At 35.8% G+C, this 22,623-nt stretch overlaps 1 protein-coding gene across 8 annotated transcripts in view; it reads left to right on the top strand.

The window, feature by feature from the left end:
* Positions 1–22,623, top strand: part of PPFIA2 (PPFI scaffold protein A2) — a 474,989-nt gene that overhangs the window by 436,351 nt on the left and 16,015 nt on the right. For 4 of the 8 annotated variants that reach the window (XM_060656864.3, XM_060656859.3, XM_060656861.3 and 1 more), the window contains 6 exons: positions 2,738–2,819; positions 6,758–6,958; positions 14,872–14,934; positions 16,491–16,520; positions 18,121–18,314; positions 22,522–22,619. In XM_060656864.3, coding sequence (XP_060512847.1) covers positions 2,738–2,819; positions 6,758–6,958; positions 14,872–14,934; positions 16,491–16,520; positions 18,121–18,314; positions 22,522–22,619 — 668 coding nt within the window. The remainder of the gene's footprint in view (positions 1–2,737; positions 2,820–6,757; positions 6,959–14,871; positions 14,935–16,490; positions 16,521–18,120; positions 18,315–22,521; positions 22,620–22,623) is intronic. The other 4 variants (XM_060656860.3, XM_060656866.3, XM_060656867.3 and 1 more) reach the window with 2 other exon arrangements.

The raw sequence follows: 22,623 nt of genomic DNA, 5'->3' as shown, positions 1-22,623 counted from the left end.
TAGGGAAGAAGACATTCAGAGAAGGTGACATTTGAGTAAAGATTAAAAGTAGGAGAGGGAGTGAGCCATGTGGGGATGGAGGCATATGCATTCCATACAGAGACAATAGCGAGTACAAAGGTCTTGAGGCAGAAAGAAGCCTGAGCTATTTCCAGGATCAGTGAGGAGGCCAGTGTTGCTGTGTGAGGTAGCAACTGAATCAGAGAGGGTAGAGGCGGATCCTAACTGCTGCTTTGGCTTTTATTCTGAGTGAGACAAGGAGTGATTGAAGGTTATGAGCAGAGAAGTTACATTATCTGACTTAAGTTTTAACAAGTTCACTCTCGCTTGTGTGGTAGAATATTTTTAGAGAACTAGTGAGAAGTCTCACAATTAAAATGTTCTAACTTTTAAAAATGTCTTTTGTACAGCTCATATAATTCACTTGTTAAATGTTATGTACTTCCTAGGTGTTGAGTGCATATTTACTTGCCTTTTTACTAAATGTGGCCAAAAAAAACCCCAGCTGTAAGTGTATATTTGTTTCTTCTCCTTTAGTGCCACTCAGCTGTTACATAACTGGAAGTGTTTCTTCCCTATTGGGTATAACATTACAACTCTTAATAATAATCCTCAGCTCTGTGGAGGCCTAATCTCAATTGTCTTGCACATAGTCCAGGCTCAACCTTACTGCATATCCTGCTTAGAACGCCTTCCCACACGCCCTTCAAAGCCAGCTCAGTTACCAAATGCCTTCACCAATCGTTTCCATTGCTGTTAACCCATTTTCAAAATCCTCACGCCCAGAATGTGCATCACTGAGTTTTAGCATCTATTTGTGTATTGTATTGTGTTTTTGGACAGTTTGTGTGTTTGCTTTTTCTATCTAACTAGGGACCTTGTGAAAAACTGAGCCCATGTCTTCCACGTTGAGCACAGATCTAAGGTCACAACAGATGCTCAATGAGTACCTGATGGTTGGTTGTTTGACCCTTCAACCCATTTCTGTCAATACCAGTAACAGTGAGAGTAGCCTATTCAAGTCAGGTTTTCATTGAAGGAATGTCATTGGGAAGTGCAAGGGAATGGGAAGCCAGGTGAGGAAGCCCCTCTAATTTTCACTTCATATTCAGGGGTGCTGAGATCACTTTTCCCTGTCCTCGGTGCTGAAAAAGTTACTTGCAGAATTCACCTATGCTTTCCTTGCTATTCAGATAAAACAGCAGTTGATTTATGTGTCTCTTCAGCAGCTATAACTTCAGTTTTTGTTTTGCCTCTTTGTTTCTTTGTCACACTGAACTTTTGTTGGTAGCATCCACTGCAAATATAGAAAGTTCTCGCTGAAAAGCATTTTTGGTTATGTACAGTTGATCATTGAACACCATAGGCTTGAACTGCTGGGGCCTACTTATCCGCACATTTTCTTCGATAAATACACTAAAGCATTGCAATGTATTTTCTCTTCTTTATTATTTTCTTAATAATAGTTTTTCTCTATATTTATTGTAAAAATACAGTATGAAACATGTATAACATACAAAATATGTGTTAATTGACTGTTTATGTTGTCAGTAAGGCTTCCAGTCAAGGCTATTAGTAAAGTTTGGGGGGAGTCAAGAGCTAAATGCAGGTTTTTGACTATGCAGGGAGTTGGCGCTCCTAGCTGCCATGTTGTTCAAAGGTCAACTGTATCTTAACAAATTATAAAAATCAGTTGATTGATTGATAGTAGGATATAATCAAATGTTTCATTTTGGAGTTCATATATGATATTATTGATAGATTCCCTAGCATGAAAGACACACATTCAAAAGAGTGAATATACACTACATTTTTATCATTTGTGTGTAAGATCAAAGTATACTAAGGAACAGAATATATTTTCCAATATAGCCCTGGTCAGGTATATATCAATTTGAGTTTCAGTAAAAACACATATTTGATATTTTAACAATAAATGACTCAAATTGGCTTTGTAAATGGATGTCAGTTATAAGGCTCAGTTGTAGGGACAATGAATAATAATGCATTTTTCAAGGCTTTTTACATTTTGCTACCAGAAACAACCATTTGTTTTCATTGAAATGTTTCACTTTCATTAAAAATAGGAGTGATTATAAATGAAAATGAATGTACTATTGAATTTCACACCTTACATTGCTTTCTAGTAATAGAAGTTAATTTCTCTCTGAGTTTTCTTTAAATGAGAGGCAATTTCATAGTCTAGATTAAAAAAAAAAAAAAAAAAAACTCCTAATGTAGCTACCGTGACCTGGAGAGCATACTAAAATGAGGCACATCTCTTAAATGGGGATAAAATAACCAAATTTATCCACTGCCTCTATATTCAGACATTTTCTCTATCATTGAAATAGTAAGAGAAAGTAAGTAGGTTGAAAGAAGCCTCATTTAGATTCCATAATGTATGCTTGAAAATGCACATGTGCACCATTTTCTTGTTAAAGAGCTAAGATATTTGCTGATAATATAATTCAGCTTCTTAGTCCATTAACATTTAATGTTTCAATTTTGTGAATAAATGTTGGGAGAAATTATTTTTAGATGTCAATGTTTTACTCATAAAATCAATGGCTGATTTCCATGTATTTCTAAGAGGAAGAAAGAATTCTGTTATTCTATATTAACTCAGAAAAAGCTTGTGAAGGATTATTGGTTTTTTAAAAATATTGGCATTTAAATTAATCACTACCATCTTTTTCCATGTTACCTGACTAATGATCTTTGCTGTGTACTTCAGGCATGAACTTCTAGAAGAAGCTCGGAGGAAGGGATTACCTTTTGCTCAGTGGGATGGGCCCACTGTCGTTGCATGGCTGGAGGTAAGAGAATTAAACCAGAAAGCTCTTAAATTAATGACTTCAATTTGATAGTTTTTCTAGAAACAGGTGAAGATGGGTTCCTGAAGTCACAGCTTTCCACTAGCCTGGAGTAGCTTATAGAGGGAATATTTGCTTTATCCAGGGGGCTGTGAGCATTGTTGTGATGCATTCTTGTGATTGTGGCCGAAGGAAGCACCCAGTAGGATAAAAGGAAGTTTCTCTAAATTTCACTGTCTTCATCTTTAGAAGAAGGGAAGGCAGGTATTGAGCCACATTTCTCATGTTGCAAGAAAACATCTGCCCTCGTCTGTCAGTCTAGAGTTCTTTCTCATCAGCAGGTTACAAACAAGAACCATCTCTATATTCAACATGTTATCCGTGATATCACTGTCACCTATTTGTGCAGAGAGCCGTTTCTTTGCCTGTAAAATGATTCCTGAACCTAATTCTCTAACGCCCAGAGGCCAGCTAGGTTTAGACACTTGGAATTAAGCAAGAGAATACTATCCCCTTGTTCTCTTCTGGGTCTAAATTGAATGTAATTCAGCATTTTCTATGTAACACGGGGGCCAGGAAAAATAAAAACAGTACCTGAGCACAGTGGAGGCCAGTAGAAGCAGACTGCAACAGTGAAAGAAACACATTTGACCACAAAGGACCAGTTCATACCACTTAGTAGTAGTGTTCACTTGCCTGTTCCATTCAGTCCTCTAATGTGGGCTGCCGGCAGCTACCAGGATATGCCAATGTCGGGGCAAAGAAGAAAATATGCTTTCCTTGCCTGGCAGAGGCAGTTCGAACCCATTGTTTTAACTGGTTGGGGATTATAAAATCACTCACTTTCATATCATATCCAGGGCTAACAAATTATCAATGATGAAAAGTTAAAACCCTTTTTTAGTTTAAAAAACAGCCTTTAATAGATAGATGTAATAATATGTTTTGCCTTTTTTTTTCTTGGACTGAGTAAAAGAGGCCTATGTCTTGCTTTATTTTATTCTCTCACAGCAGTCAGGGAATTTTTAGCATATTAATGATCAGAGCTGCTTCTTCCAAACGTGCCTTTAAAATTACTATACTTTAAAAATCAATTATGAGTCAAAATGCTTAAGAAAACACACCTCGAAATTAATAGCAGCTCTTTGTTCAGTGTCACTCCAGTGAAATGAGCTGCAGTGACAGAGAGTTAGCTCCTATTTTGGCAAATGATGAACAAACCCTTAGATTAAAAAAAGAAAAAAAAAGATTTACTGACATTAAGGGGCTAGGAAATGACAAGCAGTGAAGTTTTGTGCTAATTAAACCTATCCTGAGCACACAGAAATTGCTCATAATGTGCTTCCTAAAATGACTCAAATTGTAAAATGGAATAAACAAGATGAATGAGTGGGGTGATCCAGTGAATGAGAGCTCTTAACTCTCACCTCCTTTAGCACCTCCTCATGTGCACAGCCTGCTCAGAATGATGAGCAGAAGGAAGTCTGATGCTTCACACACCATTTATCACACCAAAACCTTTTTAAAAGTCTAATTAGAGTTGGTCCTGATAACAATGTATTGGCAAGCATTTGGCTAATATTACTCAGTATGGGAATAAAAATATCTTTAAAAAGAGGGAGTGAAAAATCGTTAGGGTCCAGCGAAGGTATGTTTAGATCTTTAATTATTTTTGAACAAGTTGAGTTGATGAACTAAGACATTAAGTCCCATCTTCCATCAGTGGTACCTAATGGTACTTAATGGTACCTGTCAAGGTAAGGCCAATTCCTTGTGTCTCACCTGCTGGAAGACAGTATGAACTATTCAGTCATGTGCCCTACTTAGATTCCCGTCTCTCCTGTCTTTTACCTCAGTCACAGCCGAGGCCGCAATGACTCAAAGTTGGCTTTTGGTTTGTTTGTTTGTCTCCCCTATAAAAACAAGTAGCCTTCTAATATGACAGAATTTTTTAAATAGAAGGATGTCTAGGTTAGTCCCCTATTACCATGTAACAAATTACACCAAAACTCAGCATTTATTTTCCTCATAGCTTCTGTGGGTCAGGAGTCTGACTTAGCTTGGGGCTTTGATCAAAGTCTTTCACAAGGCTGCATCCAAGGTGTCAGCCAGGGTGGCAGGTATCTCAAGGCTCAACGTGGGGAGAATCCACTTCCAAGATGACTCCTGTTTTCACAGTCATGACTGGGTTCCTTGCCAGTGGTTGGCTAGAAACATCTGTTCCTTGCCGTGTGGGCATCTTCACAGGGCTGTGCACAACATGGCAGCTGGATTCCCCAAGCTAGAGCTCTGAGAGGAGGGAAGTAGAGAGGACTAGCAGGAGTGAAGCCAGAGTCCCTTTGTAACCTAGTCTGGAAAGTGGCATCCTGTCATTTTCATAATCCATTAGATATAAGTCACTGATTTCAGCCCAAACTGAAGAGCAAAGAATTACACAAAGGCAGAAATGTCAGGAGGGGCCCCCGGGTGGCTTAGTTGGTTAAGCGTCTGACTCTTGATTTCGGCTCAGGTCATGATCTCACGGTTCATGGGATCGAGTCCCGTGTGGGGCTCTGCGCTGACAGTGCAGAGCCTGCTTGGGATTCTCTCTCTACCTCTCTCTCTGTCTCTCCCCCCACTGGTGTGCTCTCATTCTCTCTCTCTCTCTCCCTCTCTCTCTCTCTCTCAAAATAAAAATAAACATTTTTTAAAAAATCTTAAAAAGAAAAAGCAATATCAGGAAGAGGAAATCCCAAAGATCCTCTTAGAAGCTGCCTACCAAAATGCCCTGGAAATAATAAAGCTGAATTTCTTTGTTTTACAAATGAGGAAAGTAAAACTGAGGCTTAGAGAAGTTACAGGACTCACCAGTGACACTGAAGGAATTAGAGCCCAGCCTTCTAGTCCAGAGCTCTTGGCACTGACTTTTGCTGGTTTATACCTTTTCTTCTTTCTCTTACTGTCACTCTTCTTACTCATGTTCTCTCCCTTTTGCTCAGTCTATTCATGTCAACAAATAGTCCAAAAAAAATCAATATTTTGGACACTTAAAGACCAAGATTTAAACTGCTTACTCGCATGTGCCTTGCTTCTTACTCCTATCTAGTGATGGTGGGGAGGGAGAATGGAGAGAATATTCCATTTTTAAGTGTGTGTAATTCAAATGCTGCAACACAATCCATGTGAGTTGGCATTCACCCAGTGCTTAAGGTGTGTGCAGACACTGTGCTGTGCTCCTTGCACTACTGATTCGATTGTCTTTCAAGAGCATCTCAACAAAGTTGAAAAATTGGAATCCCTAATTTCTAATGCATTATTCATTTAGTTACTCTCTTTGCCTAAAGTTTTCCAGATGTTTATAGCTTTAGCCTCTTCCTTTAGCATATCATTTTGTTCTCCAAAACTTTGTTCGTGTAGGACATCAAATTAAGTTCACACAACTATCACATGAGAAAGGGGTCTAGCTACATGCAATACAGGCTTCAGTCTCTTTCCAGGGCAGCTGGATTTCTTTGCACTCAGAATTCCGAAGGAAAATTATAAATTGAAACCACGCATTAAACAAACGTCGATTGAGTCTTCACCAAATGCGGCTTGTGGCTGTTCTTGCCCTTAAACCCACGGCGGGGGGGGGGGGGGGGGGGTGCAGGGCTGGATTTGGTGATGTGCACCTATTATGTTTAGCCTAATAATATAAATTAGTTGTTAAATTGGACACCCTGGAGACTCGATTTCAAATCTTCCTTTCCATCACTGCCTAGCTGATATTTTTAAAGAAATTGCTTAATGCCTCTGTGGCTCTGTGTCATCTGGGGGAAATAATAATAGCATCTATCTTTTGGGGTGTGGGCAACAAAACAGTTCACACATGTAAGGTACTTAGGAAAATGCCTGGCACATAAGACACTAAACTGTGTAACTATTGGTATAACCTGTGTATGTATTTGTTCCCTATCCAACAGCTCTGGTTGGGAATGCCTGCTTGGTATGTAGCAGCCTGCCGAGCCAACGTGAAAAGTGGTGCCATCATGTCTGCTTTATCAGACACTGAGATCCAGAGAGAAATTGGAATCAGCAATCCCCTGCATCGCTTAAAGCTGCGATTAGCAATCCAGGAGATGGTTTCCCTAACGAGTCCTTCAGCTCCTCCGACATCCCGAACTGTGAGTCAAGCTGAGCTCCTTCCCTCTCCCAGTGCTGGGCAAGTAGCAGCCTCTCTAAGTCCACAGAGCGAGACTGTGGCAGCACACATTTCAATGTCAGCATGAATTATTCTGAAGAGATTTCACTTGCTCTTCATTAACCTTGCTGCTACTTTTAATAGGTTTTCAAGTGAGGAGCTGTGATTCCTATCAGACTTGAAGGCTGAAACCAAGATAGGCTTTTGAGCTAGTCTCTAATGGAAGTCTAGGTTTTTCTCCCAGCCAAGAAGACCCCAATTTTACTCTTTTTTAGGATGTTCCCCTTTTTAAAAAAAGGCAACATCCAGTATCTCAGGAGATGAGTTGTTGGCGTTAGTGCTTTTGGAAGATACAGTGCTTAGCTTAAGCAGTTTCCATAATTATGAAAGTATGCACATATTTGATATTTTATAGATACCAAGTGGAATACCTTCCTTCAAATTCTATTTGTTTCTCATTTATAAATCCCTATTCTTCTGTAATTTTGTTCCTATCCTAATGTTAGGAAAGAACAAAATGTCTAAAAAATGCATGCCAAATGACAAATTCATATAGTAAGAACAACTCACATAATATTCATTCTTTCTTTAGTCCATTTCTGAATTATGTCTTTTGCTGGTAAAGGATATGATTTCTGATGTTAACTGAATTTCTCTGATCTCAGAGAAATTGGGAAATTTATTATTCTTAATGCAGAATAATAAAATATGGAAGAATGAGGGAAATTTGAGTAGCAGGTAAGAGATAGAAAAGTGGTATTACTTTACTGCAATTGTCAGGAACAAAACTAACTTGAGTTTATTTTTTCCATGTGGTCTTAAACAGCTTTAAAGAACTAGCTTCATGTTTATTGTATCTATCTTTACATTCCTTCCCAGTATTCCAGATTCTAATGCCAGAAATACCAGGTCAACTTTAAAAAGGTTTTATCTTTCTTGTATAATTCTCTTTTAACTTCTTTCTAAATAAGATGTAGAAAAAAATCTATAATTTAACGAACTCTTATGTATAACATTATTTTTAAATGTAAATAATGTTGTATACTATAGCTAAAATACTACTCAAGCTAAAAAATAACACAGGATATGTTTAAAATAAAAGCTGAGTAGGCCATTAAAATAGGTATTGTAAGCTGAATTCAGATCTGATAGAGTTTCCTGCATAATTTCCAACTGACAGAGAAGCATCACAACTGGCTTATATCAGCACTCTTTTCTTAAGAGCAAATGCATGCATAATTGCTAAAAATGCAACATTAAGAACATTTGAAGTCCCAATTTCAAGATGAAAAGTAGCATATGCTTTATATTTTTATTTAGCATCCTAATCCATTTATTTCTTACTGGAAAATAGAATAATTGAGCACTGTTTTTCTAAAAATATCTAAGTGAACTTAAGAAATTTAAATCACAGACTATTAAAAGCAAAAGCATATTCAGTTGTTTAAAGGACAGTCAAATGTGAAGAGAATTTATGAGACTCTTCACGATCTAGCCTCAACTTCACCTCCTCAGGTCAGGACCCCAACGACACAGAACTAATTTCACTTTGCTAAACTTTTATGCTCTTGGGTAATTATGAGCTTTTGTAGTTGCTCTGTGCTGTGACTGAAACATTTTCCCCACTCCAGGATCACTGTCCTTCCCCAACTCATCCTTCATTGAATGAATCTTGAATGTTTTTCCTTGAGAAATCTTTCACCAGGCGCCAAACTCTGGTTTGCTTCCCTTCCCGAATTACTACTCTCTATGCTTACAAAAACCATTTTATAATTTTCTCTTCTTAATTTATCCTGTTCTAAGCCAACCAAAGATATTATCAGTTTTCCATAGTCCCCAAGTCTTAATTCAGTGCCTGGCAAATTGTAGAGAGTGGTCAGTAAAATTCATCCTAAAAGTGGTGATTGTATAAGTAAGTCGCTCTACCAACTATTACAGAGGATATAAAATATCCTGACTTCAGAAAGGATAACTATGGTAAAGAAGGTGAGCCTTGTTCACCACTAGATTAAGTAGGAGATGATATAGTTTAATTCCTCAGTGTTAGGTAGAAGCAAAGAGTTGTGGAATTCCAAAGAAGGGGAAACCATTTCTGGCCTAATAAGGCTTCAAAGAGGATTTAACATTTCAAAGACAGGTAATATATTATTAATTATTAAAAATTATTTTTTTTCAATATTCACTTTTGGAAAGATTAACTTTCAGTTCAGTCTGTTTTCTTCATCTGTTTATAAAAATGAATTATTTCATATCATATTTTATATTTTTCTTTTTAAAACTTCATAATATATAGCATGAGCATTTTCCTCACTTTATTAAATATGCAATTGTAATATCATGTTTAATTGCTGAATAACTGCTTCATGGAAATACCATAACGTATTTAACCAAATCCCTAATGTTGGACATCTTGCCTGTTTGACAATTTTCATTGTTATTCACAATACCGTAGTGGATACACATGAAGTTATATTGTTGCATAAACTGATTACTTCCATAGCAATATTTGTATATAGGGTTTTTATATTCTTATTACTTTTCAATCTTAATTGTTAAATTATATTGGGTAGCCTTTTCTTCATCCTTTCATCAGCATTATCATGCTGCTTAAATTTATATTTTTAAAAATGCTACTACAGTTAAAATTTTTTCATATGCTTATTGAGGTATTTAAATGAATTACCTGTTAGTAATGTCTTCAATTTTTCTAAAGAATTCTAGGACTATACCTCTTTTTATTAATGTGTAAAAATTCTTTATTCAGAGAGGATATATATGCCCTTTACCAAATGTTAATACAAATTACATAAAAGATAAGTTGTATCTATTTGTCTTAAAAATGATCTACTGAGTAGGTTTTCTTCCTTTTACTCCACCTACATGGAAGTATTTATTCATTTTCTAATATATTTTAAATACTATTTGCTTTGCAAAAAAGGTGATTATAAATTGTTACTAATGAATACACATATAAAGTGAAGACTAACGTCATCACATAAAATTATATATTAGGATTCACATTTTAAAAACATAAAAAAGCAGGTTGTCTTTTTTTTTTTTTTTTTTTTTTAAGGAAATGGTATTATGTCTCCCAGAACACTGTGACTAGTTCAGGTCATACAGGTGTTTCTGTGTGTTTAGGTTTGGGTTTGAGTTCCTCAGTCAGGTGTATCTTGCTTATTTCCTCAAATTCTCAAGAGAAAAAGACAAATTACTTCACTTGGGTTTTTTTTTTAATTTTCTACCCAAAAAGAAATTCTAATTCTGCCTCCTTTCTTGTCTACATGAAATGGGCTGAACCACCAAAAGGAAAATCTAATGTTCACATTTATTATTTTCTTGGGCCAACCGTAATCTTCCAGCTTTCTGTTTCTTCTTCTGAGCTGCTGTTACAATGGAAGGTCTCTTACCTCATAGAATAGGGATGGAGATATCAGTCCAATGAAATATTTGGTTATAGGGGGATGTCATAAAGAATAAGTACATGCTTTAAATATTTTATCTTTGATAAAAATATGTAAATATTCAGGCACTTGCAAATTTAGATGAAACACTTAGGACTTTTCTTTGAGTACAATTCCAGTGCCTGGAGTTCGGCATTATCTTTCTTTTATAACTTCATCTATAAAACATCTTCAATTTTTCTAGTTTGAGTGTCTTTTTAATGTGATAACTTTAAGATACTTAAAAAGCTCTGTTGGAGTGCAAGATTCTCCTGAACATTTACAGTTTTTTCCCCCAGACTGATTAAGTTGTATCTCATTGATAGCAATGTGTTAAGGTTTGCCTATACTGGTCTTTGCAAATAATTCAACTTAGTGTTCATACATGAGCCAAATTCATTTTTGTTTTATGTAGTATATATTTCAATTGCCTAATTAAAAAATAGTGCAGTAGAAATAAATAGGTTTGGGAACATAGAATTCAGCAAATTTGAGTAGGAATGTAAGGCATAAAATAGGAATCAGTCGGTATAATGTACAGGAGAAACAGCATTTATTAAATGAAAGACTTACTTGAGTGGAGATTGCTTAACAAAATTCCTAATGAAACTGTAGTAAATTTCTAAAGAAATTGTGGTAATATCCGACATCATTGGATGTCTAAGTGTCACATGCTGTTTACATGTAATAACTCATATAAGTCCAACCCTATGAGATAAGTACTTTTATCACATCTGTTTTATAGATGGGAAGAACTGATATACAGAGAGGTTAAGTGACTTGTCTAAGGTCACACTGCTGTGTGGTTTACCCGAGTTTATGCTGCTAATAATAAGTACACACTCCTTCCTGCACTCTGTTTTCTTCTCTTTTACATCATTCTTCCAGCCTGCTTTGGTTCCTCCTTTCTTTATTAGTAACCTCATAATAAAGTGAGGGATCATTGTACCAATACTAGTCTTATTATAATGAGAAGTATTTATCTTCTCATACTGAGAAACATAAATTCAGATAAGGGAGACATGTGAATCTAGGCCATTTTGGTTGTAAAAAGTAAATTTCAAGCTTATTTACTTTGTAACTCAATTATAAAGTAGAAAAATAGTGCAAAATGACCTAGGAAGTAACAGAAGTTACTACCAGGCAGGTAAGGTTTAGGATCATTCTGAGGTCTGACTGCTTTACTTATTTTATATTTCTGACGGCAAGAGAATTAATTATTTTCCCACAATTAATTTTCATGATTTATCCTTTAAACTCATTTTAATATTTATTTTCATGTCATAAATCTCTCCTGAATGATTTAATTAGGTAAGTGCTTTAATACCGAACATCCTTTAGGAATTTTCCTCCCAATTCTCATTTGATAATACTATATCCATATTCTACTCTAGTTGGACAAAGGTGAGGCAATCGAGGCATGTCAAACACAAAACTGAGGGAGGCACGCACTGTCGGGTATTGACCTTGCATTTGCACTGCCAGGAAAGTGAGAGCATCCTTGAATGGAGTTCCCTTGGCATCCCATCCGCCTCATCCTAGTCTCAGGCCTGTATCAGAATTTGCAATATCATAGCTTAAACTTTTCAATATTTTTTTTTCTAGGATGAAGTATATTTTTAGCCCACTTACCAGATGTTGAATCTAAAATTTAGAGAGGTTAGGGAAAGTCCTAGGGTAGTTATTAAAAAGTGGCATAGTAGACCTCAAGCCTCTTGATTATAATTTAGTAAATTTTCAGATAGTTGAAATTTTAGAAATCACCTTTTAGATGCAGACTATGAACCACACACACACACACACACACACGCACGCACAAATGACTACAGATTTGCATTCTCCAGCTAAGATATTAGGGGCTACAGCATGGACTGCCAAGGAATGAGTAATTCTCAACGGTTCGCAGAGAACCACACCCAGATTACATGATCCGTGTCCTTTCTGCCTTTCCAAGCTATTTTTTCGCACTCTTTATCTTTGGCACCCGACACAGTATCCTCTGTCCTTTGGCTGCTCAAAGTCTCCCACTCCAGCTCTTATCTAAGAGGCACTCTTCACTGAAATGCTTCTGCTCCGAAGCACCACTTTATGACTCACCCAGGTGAAAGCTTCATACCTTTAACTGGTGCTGAAGAGAAAGGAATCTGAATACTTGGCCCTCTGTGCATGGGCTTGCTTGTAAAATCGACTTGTTGAAACCTACACTAATGTCTAAATGTTTGGGTTGTGCAGAAGCTATTTTGTGAGTTCCTTCACCAGATTCTGGAGCAGGCAGTGCGCCTCACAAGTAAAACTTGAAGATCAAAGGAGAACGACTAACATACAACTTAGGAAAGGTTGCCAACCATACTTTAGAAGATTGCCCTGCATATATACTTACTTTGCATGTAAAGCTAAAGATAAAACCAATGACTTCCAGCATCTTGCCTATTCCACAATATGATGATAAACTGGTAAATATACACTTTAAGATAAACCGTGAAAGAGATTATACAGGTATGAATTCCAGTATAATACTGGTCAAGTTTCTTGTAGAAGGAGGAAGCTCTTAATTATTTGGATTCACAGTTAAGATAGAAGCTACAGAAATCATTGTAAAAGGAGACTGGCTTAAGGTGGCTCAGGTGGTGAGTACCTGAGAGGAAATTCATTTAAAATAGCTCATTTTGAACAAACAGCACAGCCACTCAGGCAAAGCACTGTGGTCACTGGGTATAAAGGGCATGTGACACATGAGCATGACACATGAGTTTTTAGTATAGTACACTCCTCACACACAAAGTTAATAAAAGCTATTTATTCCAAGTGATTTAATGATTCATACACTCATGTGCCTCTTTGTTTATAATGAGCACCATTCCCAAAAGCTAGGAGTAGAGGGGAGGGGCTCTTAGTAACATGGATGACCTCTGTATTCTAAATACAGTTTATAGGTGTGCATAGTTTTATCTTATAGAGGAAAAATTCAGATATACTCTAAATTCCAAAACGGTAGGAAAGTGAGAATTTTTTTTTACCATACAAATTTTGCACATATGATGACTATCCTCTGGGATTTTTTTAAGCTCTACACCCAATGTGGGGCACTACTTAACTCCCCTTTGTTACTCAACTATATATATAAATGCTCATTCTATATTACTCATTACTCATATATATAATTCTCTAATGAAATTTCTCTTTTATTGATTTATACTCATCAATTTAGTTTATATGTAATTATTTTTCAAATTATACTGAATTACATAATTTATAAGAGAAGGAAAATTAACATGTATGCTATATGTGTTGGTAGAAGAGGCCAGAGTGATTTATGGTGGAGGCTCATGTTGGTGCATCAACTTAGCTACTTCAGATTCTAGACCCCTTCCAAAACAAGTAGTAAGCAATGCATAGAATATTAATTCCATTGTAACTATAGGATGGACATATTTGCAGAAGCTTGCTATGTTCATAAGGATTTCCCAGTGAAATAGTGGAATTTAATAGGAAGTGGTTCCCAGGGGCCATTATCATCAACAAAATGTCTGATCTGTATGTTACTGACTGGACTTTAGTTTAGAAATTGTACATCATTCAGTGTCTAGAACAAGTATCATGGGTTATCTTATTTAGAAAGCAAATGAGACTTTATAAAAGAATAGTGCCTGCTGGAGGGAATTTTATATATATATATGTGTGTGTATATATATATATATATATATATATATATATATATATATATATATCATGTTCTTCTCTGTAATCGTATAGCACACTGCTGAGAAATTAGGAAGCCTAGCTTTTTTAATTTCTAACAATATTTAGCAAGGTTGAAAAAATACCCTTTATTAAATTAAAAATAGCATTTCACTTCTTTTTTTTCTATAAGAATATAAGAACACAACATACCTACTGAATTGTAAAAGGAAGAAATCATTTGGGAAAAGCTGATATTACTTTCCAGACACGTGATGATAGTGCTTTCAGCTTTGTATTGACAACAAATTTTCTTTTTTCAAGGACATTGAAGAATCAAACCTTTGTGAATGAAATATTGGTAATCACACAGCAAAGTACCTGTGCCTTTGTTTTCTGAAGAAAAAACAAATACGTTCCTCCACAGATCAAATGTAATCAGTTCTTCATGATTGAAAAAAAAAAAAAATGGATCCAATAGCTACATACCTTTGCAATGCAAATTGTGATTTAGCCTTTTTCCCGATTAATAATTGCAAGAGTATCATCTTAAATCTATCCCACATGAGCTTCACAGCATGCCTCTTTCTATCTAATCTTTTTTAAGTAGAAGAAAAAGGGAGCTCTGAGCAAACCAGCAATGCTGTCTCTCCTGTGCATGCCATAGAGGCAAGAGCATGTCGTGTTGCTGTTAACTTACAGTCCTGCTGCCTTTCTTCTTTACCACTGCTTCCCTCCTGTGGACCCCGCCGCTTCCCCTGAACCGCCTCACTAGCCTTCAGGCAACGTTTGGGTGACCCATGAAGAAATGGAAAATCTTGCCGCTCCAGCGAAAACGGTTAGTCTTACGCCTTTGTTGAACATGAAGAAACGTTATTTTGCTGCTGTTTGGGTGAAAAACTATCTTGTTTGTGACAGATCAGAGTAATGGGTATGTTGACATAGTGATATGCATGAAAACCAACATTTTCATGAAGGTTTTATTTTACTGCACTTGGATATTAAAAAAAAAAAAAGAACTTTAATGTTTATTTTTGAGAGAGAGACAGAGTGTGAGTGGGGGAGGGGCAGAGAAAGAAGGAGACAAGGAATCTAAAGCAGGCTCCAGGCTCTGAGCCTGTCTGTCTGTCAGTACAGAGCCGGACGACGGCGGGGCTCGAACTCACCGACCGTGAGATCATGACCTGAGCCGAAGTCGGTCACTCAACCAGCTGAGCCACCCAGGCACCCCAAGAATTTAAAAACACTTTTTTATCCATTTTGGGACATTGGGAATTTTTTAGTAACAGATATCACTTAGTATTGGGCATATTCACAGGTAGTACATGTTACCCTACCCAATTAAAAGAGTGTGAGTGAGGGAGCCACAGAGAGACGGGGAAAGAGAAAACCCCAAGCAGGCTCTGCACTGTCAGCACAGAGCCAGACACAGGGCTTAATCTCACAAACCGTGAGCCAAAATCAAGAGTTGGATGCTTACCTGACTGAGCCACCCAGGTGCCCCTGAATACTCATTTTTAATGGAATAATTTAGTTTCTTCTACTTTACCAATACAGAGCTTAAACCAACCCCTCCCCAAAATTTTCTGTTCATTTGATTTTCAAATACAGGCTTGAAAAGTTTTTTTTGTGACTTTGATTAATTGTCAGCTTTTAACACTATAGTGTTATATGTAGTCATTTTTCATTTAAAGTAACAAAGTTAAGTATGTCATATATTTTATTCTTAGCAGCTTCTTTTAATTTAATGTCCTTTTGGTTTTATCCATATTCAAAAAATCAACTATCTACTTTATGAAGGGTAAAAATGCCAATGTTTCCTAATTACATTTCTAGTTCAATTTGTTGTGTTTGGTTTTATTGTTGTTTAATTGTGTTTGTTGTTGACTGTTGCTGAAATCTACTGGATTACCACAAAGCTTTGTTAGAGGGAAAAAGTTACTTTTTGCACATGAATTTACTTTATACAAGATTTCTTCATTTTAAATGTATGTGTGTATATGTGTATGTATATATGCATATATGTGTATTGTATATTTGTACACATATAATCAGAAATTTTTATTATAGCTCATTACATTTGGAAAACTACACACTTTTAAGAATGAAAAGTTTTGGAATGACCAGATCAAATGTACCATGGAAACCCCATATGTCATATGTGTGTATATTTAACTGGAATTAACTAGAAACCATGTAGTTGACCGTGTAGTTGCCCTTGAACTGCTAAACTGATTGCTGTGGATTTGAATAAGGATCCATGTATTTATCTATTTATGTCATAATTAACATTTTCAATAACAAATTTGCTTCTGCTAGATAAATTTTACTGTCTTCATTTGAGATTAATTTATATTTATCTGCTTTATTAATCATTTTCTGCTGCTAACACAGAAAGAATCTGAGGAAGGAAGCTGGGCCCAGGTAGGAAATTCAAATGCTTTAAATACCATTTAGTACGCTATGAGGATATAAAGTAAGAAACTGTAGTATGTCCTAATATTATAAACCTTCACTTAGCTTAGGATTAGGCTAATAGGTATATTTGAATTTATTATGTGTAATACTATATATGTCTTCTTAAAATCACCATATTTTGCAAAGAAAATGATTATCATTTCATATGTGGCCTCTTTCGGAAAGGGAAATTATCTCTCTTTTCCAAAGAATGAACTATAATTTAAATGTCTCTGAAATCGCCCCTGAATATATTTAATCAGGAGTCATTCAAGTTGGATGACTTGGGGGGGGGGGGGGGAGTCATTAAAAGGGGGGAGGCATTAAAAAAATACCTTATTAAACATCTGCTTTAAAGTATAACGGAAAGTGTGGGAGGACTGGGGTCGGAGGAACATGTGTCAGCATTGTGACTGCAAGTCAGAACTGACGTCGTTAATTGAGACGGCGCTATGACGCAAGCATATGGACTTTGAACAAGTCTGTACGTTTGCAAGGGAGCTGAACATTTGTCAGCATTTCCACGTGACGCACAACTGAAAAGAATTAATGCGTGGAATAACGCATGTGATTCAGACCTCTGGCTGGAAGGAAAATTTTGGCAGTATTGATTGCTAGGACCTGTATTTAAACATTCCGTAAATTAGGGTGGTATTTGGTTTTGATTTTGCTTCGAATTTCATCATTTTCAAGAATACACAAAAGAAAGGGAGCACCTAAGATTTTCAGTAGAAATACATGTTATGATCGCAATTGTGAATTTGTTGTACCATAAAAAACTGAATCAAAGACATAGTAAAATTAATAGATAGTAGTAGTCCTTTTTAAAAGTAGGTTTAGAGAGGATGGTTGACTTTAGTTTTTATTTTGGCTGTTATGAGCAATGTTTGGTTAGATGACTTTGTTCATATTGTTATATTAAAGAATTAGATTATTTGTCTTTATTTTTTTATCATATCCTGCTTCTAAAATACAGAACCTATACTGATTGATTTCTAAAAAGAGACTGATTCTTTCCAATGATCTTTCTAGAATACTGGCTGCATGCTTCACCAGATAACAACATGGTCCACACAAAGCTTCAGCATTCTGTCTCTCTAGCCTTGTTGCTCCTTTCTTTATTTGTTTACCGAGGTTTCTATTTTCACATTGAGATTTGCCATTATACCATAACAATGGTAGTAGTATCCTCGAAGAGAAGGAAATGGTGGAGTATTAGCTGACAGATAAAAATAAATAAACCTATCTATACAAAGAATTTTTAAGCTAAGCATTTATATTATACCCTTAATTCGATTTTTTAATTTAAAAATGCATGTTTGTATAGAATGTAATTTCTTTTGAGAATATAAAGTGAACACAGTTATTTTCTAGAGGTGGGTACCATGATACATGTACCCAGAGTTCCATTTGATACCAAATTAAATCAAATAGAGTCTAAGTATTATTTTTGCTTTTGTCCTATATATCATAGTAATTAAATGTCAGTTATAATAATATACAGTATCCTCCTATTACCATCTCATTTTTTTGGCTAAGAAACTTGACTGCTATAAAACAATTCTAGTGTCCGGTTTTTCTACAGACTCTGGCATATGGAGATATGAACCACGAGTGGATTGGAAACGAATGGCTTCCCAGCCTGGGGTTACCTCAATACAGAAGTTATTTTATGGAATGCTTGGTAGATGCAAGAATGTTAGATCACCTAACAAAAAAAGATCTCCGTGTCCATTTAAAAATGGTGGATAGTTTCCATCGGTAGGTTTTTTTTCAAACAGTAATTAAAATGAAACAAATAATGTATACCTTACTACAACAAAAAGAGATGTCTAGGAAATAGAGAATGTGTGCTATTCAAGACATCTGTGTACATATACTTGGCAAAATATTTTCATGCAGCAAATTGCAGGGACTATCTAACGTAGAGCTGTGTACGTACTATGAGCCCAAAGTTTATGGAACTGCACATATACACAATTCTCATTCAACATAAATCTTTTTTTACTTTAAGAAATTCCATGTTTGTGATTTGTATCTATATATGTTTTTATATTAGAAAATTATTTAATAAGAATTTTAAAATTAAGTCAGTTGCAACTCTATTAATATATGTGGTTACCAATTATATAATTTAGATACATACTAGAAAAAATTTGAGAAGGAATTCTCTGAAGACAAATTCTTTTGTTCTCATAAGAAGCTTTTAATATATTTTTGCTTCTTTGTGTATTAATTCTCAGAAAAAAATACTGAATGGATTGTGAGACAGCTATAAGCACACAGATGAATAAAATGCAACCTCTCTTTTCAGGTAGTTTACCATCTAGGGGGGTAAAAAGAAGCTTGTTATAATATCATGTCATAAATGTCATGCTGATATCTTTGTAGGTTATGTGAAAAATTGTCAGCTGGATTATGATTCTTTTTTGTTTCAAGTTTTTATTTAAATTCCAGTTAGTTAACATACAGTGTAATATTAGTTTCAGGAGTAGAACGTAGTGATTCATCACTTACGTATAACACCCAGTGCTCATCACAAGTACCCTCCTTACTGTCCATCTCCCATATAGCCCATCCCTACCCAACTCCCTTCCAGCAATCTTCAGTTTGTTCTCTGTAGTTAAGAGTTTGTTTTATGGTTTCATATACAGATTATTATGATGGTAAATTAATACATATAAATCTAGGTTATTTGGCTTATAAAACCCTATTTGATTACATCCTATCCAACATTTAATTAGTGACTGAAATAAAAAAGTTATAAATATCAGATATGTTGATGACATAAAGATAGGATAAAGAGATAACAATCGGACCTCTTTGATTAAACTTATGGAGATGTTTTGAATCTTAACACAGTTGTTGATACTGTTGGGTTAAATTTAGTAGAGATAAATATGGTATAAATTTAAATACCATTAAAATGCTAGATGGGGAATCCATGATTTAAAAGTAGATCAAGTGAAAAAAGATACAATGTATAGATGGCACTAAAATCTCAGTTTTGTTTAATGGATTCACAGGGCATATTTAGATTGTGGTTTTTGGCAGATACAATAAAAGTCTATCACGTGGTGAAATGACAACAAGAAACTATTAATTTATGGGCATTAAATTGTTACTGATTGGTAAAATCCCGGTGGAAAAGTTGAAAAAATTGAAGACATTTAGCTTGAATAAGGGTAGACTTTATATGTTTTCCCATGTTTTGATATTATTACATGCTGGAAGAATAATATTTGCTCTGTTGAACATGTACTTTTCTAGTTCAGATGTGTAGGTAGTAGGGTGAATGATTTCTGTCCAAAAGAGAGCTCTGTATAACTCTCATTTGACATATAGTATACACATTGTTAGGTAGTGAGTTCCTTGTCACTGAACATTTAGGCCCTCAAATTTTGTGTGGTTGTATTAGATATTTGAATACTAAAATCTTTGATGGCATATTTGTGCCTATTTTCCATTCTTCACTAGATTTACTTTTTTTAAATCTATGGGGTTATTTTAAGCTCATTTATTTATTTTGAGTTGGGGAGGAGAGGCAGAGAGAGAGGGAGAGAGAATCCCAAGCAGGCTCCACACTGTCAGCACAGAACCTCATGCAGGGCTCAAACTCAGGAACTGTGAGATCACTGTTTGAGCCAAAATCAAAAGTCAGATGCTTAACTGACTGAGCCACCCAGGCATCCCACTAGATTGACTTTTAATTGTTTTCATTATGGTAAAAATGATTATTACAATGGTCAAATTTTTTTAATGTGTATTTATTTTTGAGAGAGAGAGAAAGCACACAATGAATGCAAGTGGGAGAGAGGCAGAGAGAGGGAGACAGAGCTTGGAAGTTTCTCTGCATTGACAGTAGAGAGCCCAGTGTGGGGCTCCAGCTCAAACTGTGAGATCGTGAGTGAGTCAAAGTCGAACACTTAACCAACTGAGCCACTCCGACGCCCCAAGTTTTTTTCTTTTAATAAAAATTACTGAAACAGCCGGGTTCTTTTTGTTCTGGGAAATATACAAGCTTCATCTCTGCACCATGCCTAATTCAGACTTAAAGCAGGTAGTACTGACTACACAGTGCATCCCGCTGTCTTTATGGCCCAGTTTTTCATCTCACAGATGCTAAAGTAATAATAATATGTATCATCTTTCTGGTACCGTTTTATATTACCTATAAAAACTTGGCAGAAATTAGCCAAAAGCCATTGGTTTAACCTCAAGCTGCCTAATGTCTATGACTGTTATTACATTAGTATTTTCTGTTTTTCCGCTGAATTAGTTTGCTGGGGCTACCATAACAAAATACCACAGACTGGGTAGCGTAAACCACAGAAATGTATTTTCTCACAGTTCTGGAATCTAGAGATCCAAGACAAAGGCGTCAGCACAATTGGTTTCTTCTTGGCTTGCAAATGGCTGCCTTCTTGTTGCATCCTTAACATGGTGTTTCCTCTGTGTGTGCACCCCTGATTTCTCTGCATGTCCAACTTTCCTCTTCTTGTGAAAACACCCACCAGTGAGACTGGAATAATACCCACCCTATGGGCTTTATTTTAACTTAATTACCTTTTTAAAAACACTATCTTCAAATATGTTGACGTTTGAAATACTGGGGATTAAGGCTTGGACATTTGAATTTGGGGGAACATAATTCAGCCCATAACACTTGGAATTTTTTTCCAGTTTCCTCCGATTCTGAAATATTTTAACTCAACATTATCCTTATTAAAATGAAAGGCTTAGAAATGCATACAGTGCTTCGGCATTACCTGGCCAGTGTGTATGTCTAAATTTGTGTGTATTTCTAAACCAGAAATCACTAATAAGCCTAGATAGTTTTCTTTTCCTATTGCACTCTGTCACATCCTTTATATCTAACATCACCATGTCTTCCCCTTTCTTCTCTCTGAACATCTCTAGTTTCTGGATTTGCTTCATATGTTCATGGCAGTTGTCCTTTTTCTGCCCTTTATTTTCACAGCATTGACCCCTTAATTGGTTGCCCTGTTCCTAGGTTTACCTATTTTCTCTCTCTCTGATTTTGCTACCAGGTTAGCCTTCTTAAACTGAAATGATCATTTTGGTCTAAGGAAGACTAACCTGATAGCAAATGTTATTATGATCATCTCTTTCCCTGTGAAACCATTCAGTGCTTCTCAATCACCTGCATGTGTTCCGCGCTTTCGCTGAATGCAAGCTTTCCTTGATGTTACCCCATTATGTTACCCCGTATATATGTCCCCATATTCCTCCTTACTTCCTATCATGGATTCCCAACACTGTACAGTATGTCTCACTATCACCACACATTTAAAATTTCATTGGCAACCCTGTGTTCATGGTGCTCCATTTTCTTTATTGACTCTTTCTCTCCCACCTGATCGTTTAAGGACAGTCAGTTTTCTGTTCTTCCACGATATCCTTTCCACAGGGAGTTTCATGTCTGGTGACCTATTTCTTTCACATACTTCTGTATCACTGAGAGGTGGTGGCTATTCATTTTGGTATGTGGTTCTCTATCTTATTTTAACTTATTCATGTTTTTATATTATTTTTCTCAGCAGCTTAAGAAGAAAGTATTCATTTCTCATAAATTACTTCCTATTTTCATATTAGCGACTTTAATTTTTTTCCAAATGAGTGAAATGTTCATTTGTCAGCAAATAATGTCAAGATGGCCTGATGGAAGACAAAGACATATGGATGAACAACATAATCCATAATCATTTTAAGGAGGGTGGTTTTCTTATTTTGAAATTAATATTTTTACTCTTCAGAAACACTGTGTGCTTAGAATAACTGCAGTTTATTTCCCTCCAGTACTAAAGGATTTAATTACAAACGTAATTTATTATTCTGTTGCCCTGAGAAGTAGTGCAAAATGTTAACTATGCTTAATCAAAGAACATGCATTATCTGCTGAGTAAATTCAATTTGTTTTCTCTTCTTTTTTAAAAAAAAATAACAGAACAAGTTTACAATATGGAATTATGTGTTTAAAGAGGTTAAATTATGACAGAAAAGAACTAGAAAGAAGACGAGAAGCAAGCCAACATGAAATAAAGGGTAA

Source organism: Panthera onca, chromosome B4 (assembly GCF_046562875.1).
Source record: "Panthera onca isolate mPanOnc1 chromosome B4, mPanOnc1 haplotype 2, whole genome shotgun sequence".
Taxonomy (NCBI): domain Eukaryota; kingdom Metazoa; phylum Chordata; class Mammalia; order Carnivora; family Felidae; genus Panthera; species Panthera onca.
Note: the sequence above shows the minus strand (reverse complement) of the source record. Positions and strands in the feature narration are given on the sequence as shown.